Consider the following 6,867-nt stretch of genomic DNA (forward strand, 5'->3'; position numbering starts at 1 on the left):
CCCCCCCCCCCCCCCCCCCCCCCCCCCCCCCAACCCATTCATCATTGCGCAATCTATTCACCAACGGCGATCGACAGACTATAAAATATTGAGGTATCCAGCAAAGTATTACACTAACTCCCTCACACTCCTCTTTCAGCTGCAGCCCCTCATCAGCAGGGCCACATTGCATGCCACCATTTCACACAACAATATTGTCCATTTGGCCAATACTGATTCTCAGGATAAAGCTCCATACAGAAAAAGAGAAGTGAAGTAATGGGAAGGGCCAATCTTCTACAAGGTTCGCTAAAGGCCCCATCCAGTTCCCTATTTTACAGATTGACGTACAAACTGGCCTCGCACTCTAGGACGTTGCTCTGCCAGCCGCTTCCGACTCTGATACCGCACCTGCTCACCAGATGAATGACAATTTAAGGACATAGTTTCCAGAAAAGTGAGATTTCAACACTAAATCAATCAAACAAGTCACCTTCTTCTCAAAACAGCGTTCTTTTCGCTTCTGCCTGAACTTGGTAAGAGCTGCCTCCCTCCGAGCGTGGCGACTTTGGTCTGGGCCAAGGAGAGACTGATGGGCAGCTGTCACACCACTAAGCCCCCCTGGCTGTGTACTATCATCAACATTGCCTACTCCAGCTGGCTCTGCAGCTGCACTCTGCCCGCCATTGCTTCCGTTGTTACTTCCAGAAGCACTTCCATTCAAACTAACTGCCCCATTTCCGTTGCTCCCATAGCCATTACTACTTCCGCACTGCACATTGTTCCCTTCCACCCCTTTTCCCACATTAGAGGATCCACACTTGGGTGCAGATGCTCCGGTGATTAGTGTTGAGTCCTCCAGTTGCGGCACTTCTGCCCTCTGCTGGAGTTCGTCTTGATGGTGGTGGTAGTGATGCTGAATATGGTGGTGGTGATGGTGGTGATGGTGAGAATGGTGATGCACGTGAGGGTCCTGGTTAGCATGTGAATTATGATGACCTTGGCTATGCCTATAGGATAGATGGAACTCTTGAACCTCTACCTTTTCAGCCGAGGGGCCCCAATGAGGAGGGAGATTTGAATCAGAAACAGGCTCATTGCTGCCGGTACCGAAGGCATTCGACATGGCAGCCGGAGGAGGGAATTGCATTTGCATCGCTGAGCCAATAGCTCGGTGTGAAGCTTCGTCCTTGGGAAAGGAAGCTGCACCACCATGCTGTCCAATCGAGAAATTATGAGGGACGTTGCTATCTTGATTGCCACTGACATGAAAAAAACCATTATAATAAGATGATGTCATCTGTTCATCACTTCCACCTTTGGCTCTATCAGCTTGTGATGAGAGAGCTTTGCATTGGGGTTTACTACTACCAACAGAGCTTCCTTGCACAAATGAATGGTCTCCAAAAGGAGTAGGCGGCGCGTGTGTCTTGGCATTTCCTCCAGATAAGGGAGTGATGTGACCACTATTCTGGTACCTGAAATCAAAGAAGCTCTTTCAATCTCAGGTCTTGAAAAATAGAATCAACACCCTAACCGACCCACTCAAATGAGTAGCTAGACAAATACGCACTTATGGAGAACTCCCCAAAATTTTCGTTTTTCATTTTTCCTTTCTTTTTCTTTGAAGCGCATTGCACCATGGGAGGGGCAAACCTTGAGAAGGCAGATGAACAAGAATGTTTCAATCCTCTGATTTCATGTTCTCCGTCATTCTCGGGTGGACAAGGCCTCTTCAGGCTGAGTTTCAACAGGGATGGCGAACTAGAATCAGAGGGAGTCTTGTCTTTTGAGCTAGGTGAATTACTTGCATGTTTCTCCGTGAATTCACCAGCATCCTCACTTTCTGCCTGCTGCTCCTCTTCGCCCTCTTTTTCTTTGTTAGGAATCTCCTTAACCAAAGATGCCCTTTGCCGATTGTCCGCAAAAGAGACACCCTCAGTGCTGGCATCAAGATGTCTGCTGTCCCTACCAACGACAGCTGTTTCACATACCATGTCTTCATTTGAATCCCCGTGCCCTTTGTCATTGCTAAACAAACCAACCTCAGCTACAACTCCTTGAGATTCTGCTAAATTTGTACTAACTGCCAATGAAGAGCAATAAAGAAAGGAAACTATGTTCAGATTTTGATTGTTGCTTTCTTTTACCCAAATGCCAAATAAGAAAAAGATGGGCTCAACCGATGAATCACCTAGTTTCTTACCATCATTTTTGGCTTCTTGATTAAGAGCGCCAGGAACACAACCAATTTTTAGCTGCAGCAGTAGTCCACCAGGAACACCTTGATGGGAGCTTTCAACTTCTATTGCTTTTTTGGTCCATGAGCTCTGTAACCAACAGGGCAAGTTACACGTAAACACCCAAAAGACCCACCACTTGCTATCTACTGGCTAAAAGCTAGATATGGAAGACACAAGCAATTCAGTTGAAGAAGACTAAATTTCCTACCTGGGTGCCACTTCCATTGTCACTTCCACCTCCGATATTCAACTCACTGCTGGCATTATCACTTTCATCATTGCTTCCAGAGTTATCTGCCTCTCCAGTAACATCAGGTTGTGCAGCTTTCTGAGTTTGACTACCGCTTCCACTCCTGCTCCCACTACCGCTGCCACTGGACTGACAAGGCCAAGCAATTTCACAGTTAAAAAACAATTGAGAGGAAAACTTTCAGCAGTCATGTTCTTTTGCCAGCCTGAGCATAGATATATAATTCACTTCTGCTAAAGCATTATCTACAATCATAATTTCACTTTAAGGGTAAATTCAGACCAAGAACCTCACATTAACTATGAAGCCTAAACATCAGACATTGCACATAGCATTTCATGCCATCATTGAATTCTGCATAAATCAAATAAGCGTTGGAAGTTGAACTACTATAACATCCTATTCTACATGAAGAACCAAAACTTCCACCATAGTTCTTGAAGGGATTGTAGATGATTTGAAATTTTATAATTATGTTTCACACCACACGAATCAAACTCCTCAAAGGGATCATCACAGCAGTTTATTTAAAGAAATCTTATAGGCAAACAACTTCATAAAACCCAAGGTGTAACACCAGGTGAACATACTTTTGGCTATTCGTGCACATAGCTAAAGTGTCAACTAGACAATTCTTTAGATGAGCACATTAGAATTATCAGATCCAGAAAATTGAAAGAAAGGATAGATAGCTGATAGGGCATCTAAGACAGAACGTCTCTTAGACCAACCTACAGGCTAGAATGGTGTGTTATGATGACTGGAGCACAGTCAAAGGGAATATCAGCTTGCCACCCAAGGACAAAAACTCCTTATGCATAACAAATATGGGTAACCAGGACATCCGGAAGAGGCTATCCCCGCTAATGTGACTAAGTAATGGCAATGCATCTCAGGGTGGGACCACTTGGTCAAGATTGCACACAACATGAAGATGAGTCTTCACACCGTGGAAAACAGATAGTTCAGGGCTAGAGACTTCAGCACTTGCACGCACTGGGTGAGATCTCAGGCTACACCCAGGGGCCCTCCAAACATCTGCCATCACGATTCGGTAGATATTACAAGCATCATATGATGCACAGACACATGACATGAATACCAGAGCTTATGCTAACAAACTGCCATCCAGCCAGGTCCTTGGTCACTATTGCAGATGTATACCATCCTATACCTTCAGGTCTCCCATAGACCTCAATTAAGCAAGCTCATACATCTGTAACAAGAGCTTGTAGAACTATTGTACACAAAGAAAGAGGTGAATAGGTCATTTGGATTGAAGTCAGGCTAGATGGGATGCAAATTGTTTGAACAGCAAGATGCTTACATATTTACAGCACAAGTTATTTATGTTGATAAGCATTTGACTACCACATAAGCAGTGAAAGTTCACACCCGTAGATTGCCTCCATATAACATGCTGCAAGACAGTGTTAAGAAGCTTGCCAATTTGCGAGATAAAGGAGCTAGTTGGAGATTATATGCAAAAACTGAACTAAGCAAAAATCGCTATATTACAAATAAATACTTCAACATGGATGAAGGAATTATTTCAATAGGCTAATGCACTTGCACGGAGACATTCCATTCCAATCTTCTAAGCGCAAAACCATTAGAAGATCCCAATTGTGATACCCAAATCTGGGCATCCAAGAAATTCATCGTAAGTACAAGAATGGACATGTTCTAGGGCACTCGATGCCCAAGGTCACTAAGTACTAGAAAACCCATACCACTCCAAACCATGCGCTCACCATCCTACTGGCTACTCAAGACTAACATTAAGCCGAGGCAGTCGATCATTGTCTTATTAGGCCTGTAATGATCCTTGAAGATGATCACAATGTGAACATTATACTTCTATATGCTTAACTTAACAGATCGAGCTCAAGCAGCCTGTCTCATCAGGCCTTCCAAGTACCTTAACATGGTCATAATGCGCACACTACACCGCTATTTACTTGCCCGGCCACTTGCCTAAGCATTCACCATCGATTATCGAATTTTGTGTAATAGACATAGACAACAATATATAAAGACCCCATACTTGCCCATATTTCCATGCGAATAGCAAAAGCCCATAACCTACCAAGATTTTCGAACTGTTTCTGATACATAATTTATAACTAACAACCCTGGTCAATAAATAGTGTAATCATCGCAAAAAGAAAACATGAAAGACCCGAGTCCCTCAGCCTATTTGAAGGTCAAGAGTAAGATCTCAATTCTACTCCGTGGGTGTTACATAAATATAACCACCTTGCAGGTTAATCTTCAAAGATTGCAGCCATTTTCACCCTTCGCACTCCTTCACTACTGAAAGTAAAATCAGGTGCCTACGATGCAATTTCATGCAATATCTAAAAAGCCTTCATGAATGCAATTTCATGCACTATCTAATGAACCTTCATGAATCAGGCTGTAAGAGATTTGAAGACAATTTCAAACAACAGATTGCGACATACGGCATCCTTTAGAAAAAATACAGAGACAGCACACAGTGTGATACAGATATGCAGCCTGATAACGGCATGTCAGCTAACAGACAGTAGCCTTCACATCTTAAACGTTAACAAATCCAGCTGGAGCATCAATATCTGAACATATACTCACACTATGGCACCTCCTCCAGATGTGCTGCCACAAGTTCTTCAACTCATTCTTTCTCACAGGTTTCACAAGAAAGTCAACAGCTCCCTTAGACAGGCACTTGAAGACAACACCCATGGAATCATGAGAAGACATCACTGTCACGCAAGCCTTCCATTAGCAAGGACACACATTTATGTAATTAGAAATTTTGGCAGAAAGATATAATGACATACTAATGACAGGAATGTGTTTAAGAGGTTCATGACTCATAATTCGTGCCAAAAGGCCAATTCCCGAGAGGCACGGCATGACAACCTCAGTTAAGACAAGGTCCACTTTAGTGCTTTGATCCATCAAAAGCTCCCATGCCAGTAGCCCATTAGCAGCAGATGTGACTGGGAAATGCACAAAACTACCATCCATTCAGTGAGTGTCATTGGATACTAACCAACCACCAGGTTAAGAAAGAAAATCATGCTTAACAAAGTTAAAAGCAATATTGCTCAAATTGATGAGGAAAGGGGTAATGATGACAACCTTCATAGCAACAATTTCGAAGCAGAGCACTAACGACATGCCGGGTTGCATCATCATCCTCCACAAGCAGCACACGAAGCTGCTGCTGTGGAAGGAATCTTTCCCAGCGAATGACAGAGGGCTGCTGCGGTAGAGCTTGCTGCTGATAAAGCTGTGCTTGTCTCACTCCTTGTGAGACTGCCTGTTGAAGAGCCCTGCTCCTGGCCATGGAGGCGTCATCCTTGGTGCCCTCACCCCTCACTTCCTCAACACTTTGTTTCCATGGCTCTGGTTCGCCATGATCTGTATCAGCTAGAGTGTCACCAGACTCTATGAAATCTGCCTTATGTCCCTGTGTGCCTTCATTACGAGAATCACCATTTTCTGTTTCTGGATCATCAGATCCTTTAAGAGAACGTGAGCTGCCGTCATCTAAAACATTCCCATGTCCAGCTTCTACTGATAAACCTCTGACTTGCAAATTCCCATCTTGATCAATAAGCATCGTCATGTCATGGATGGAAGACTCGTGAAAGCTAACATGGGCACAACAACCGCCTTTTGCCTTGCTCTACTCCACAATAGAGTCTACTCTCAAGATAGCTGAGCAAAGCTGCTAAGATTGAATCCTAACCAGTTAACTTACTGGCAAGAAAGGGTAAGCAAGTCAGCTTGCTATCAGCATAATCCTAGTTCACAGAAATGCGCAATAAAAACAGATCTGCACGCAGCCTGTGGTAGCAAGTGTTGTGCTTCGTAGACTACTGTAAGTAGGTGGCCTGAAGGGCCGGCCCAGCTCTTGAAGGCGGACAGAAATCGCGGTAATAGAGATTTTCTGCGTGGTTCCTGCTCTGCTTCACCAAAGGCAGGAAAGGAGCTCGATAAGCCAGCAATGGAGACGCTGGAAGATGTGCGGAAAGATGGACAATCCATGAGCCATGACGAGCGAAAAAGATGATGTGGCTGCCAGCAGTGCGTCAAAAGAAAGGCGTGGCAAACTATGATTGGTGTATTGTTGACGTGGCACACGATTTGCCCACCTGGCCACAGAATCAAAAACAATAGGCTCGCGAGGCCCCAAATCCAAAGACGGTTTCCCAGAGGCACTCGTGCTGCCAGCTGGCAACGGGCAGTATGCCCGCTGCCCTACTTCTTTCCACGTCGGCAGATATTTTGGGGCAGCCTGCCCGCGTGCATTTGGGCTTTAAGCCTGCGGTCACATGCCATTTGCAAAAAAGTCTTCCAGTGACCAGTTGCCTACTATGGTTTACAGGTCGGTTCCTATGA

The 6,867-nt window shown here is 44.5% G+C and overlaps 1 protein-coding gene across 1 annotated transcript; it reads right to left on the bottom strand.

Moving 5' to 3' along the window:
• Positions 1 to 56: 56 nt before the first annotated feature.
• On the bottom strand, positions 57 to 6,501 carry PRR7 (pseudo-response regulator 7). Its single transcript, XM_086516601.1, has 8 exons — positions 5,602 to 6,501; positions 5,298 to 5,459; positions 5,086 to 5,219; positions 2,431 to 2,601; positions 2,186 to 2,309; positions 1,636 to 2,065; positions 473 to 1,457; positions 57 to 390 (listed from the first exon to the last, which is right to left on the bottom strand). The coding sequence occupies exons 1-8, from the start codon at positions 6,089 to 6,091 to the stop codon at positions 310 to 312; spliced, it is 2,577 nt and encodes an 858-aa protein (XP_086372727.1). The 5' UTR covers positions 6,092 to 6,501; the 3' UTR covers positions 57 to 309.
• Positions 6,502 to 6,867: the final 366 nt, after the last annotated feature.

Source organism: Adiantum capillus-veneris, chromosome 7, assembly GCF_014529385.1.
Source record: "Adiantum capillus-veneris isolate H3 chromosome 7, ASM1452938v2, whole genome shotgun sequence".
Taxonomy (NCBI): Eukaryota; Viridiplantae; Streptophyta; class Polypodiopsida; order Polypodiales; family Pteridaceae; genus Adiantum; species Adiantum capillus-veneris.

Coding starts and splice junctions, on each gene's coding strand:
- PRR7 (XM_086516601.1), bottom strand. CDS start 6,091: ATGACGATGCTTATTGATCAAGATGGGAATTTGCAAGTCAGAGGTTTA. Junction 2,602..5,085: donor TCTGGAGGAGGTGCCATAGT/GTGAGTATATGT, acceptor TGGCCTTGTCAG/TCCAGTGGCAGCGGTAGTGG. Junction 2,310..2,430: donor ACAATGGAAGTGGCACCCAG/GTAGGAAATTTA, acceptor TGTTGGTTACAG/AGCTCATGGACCAAAAAAGC.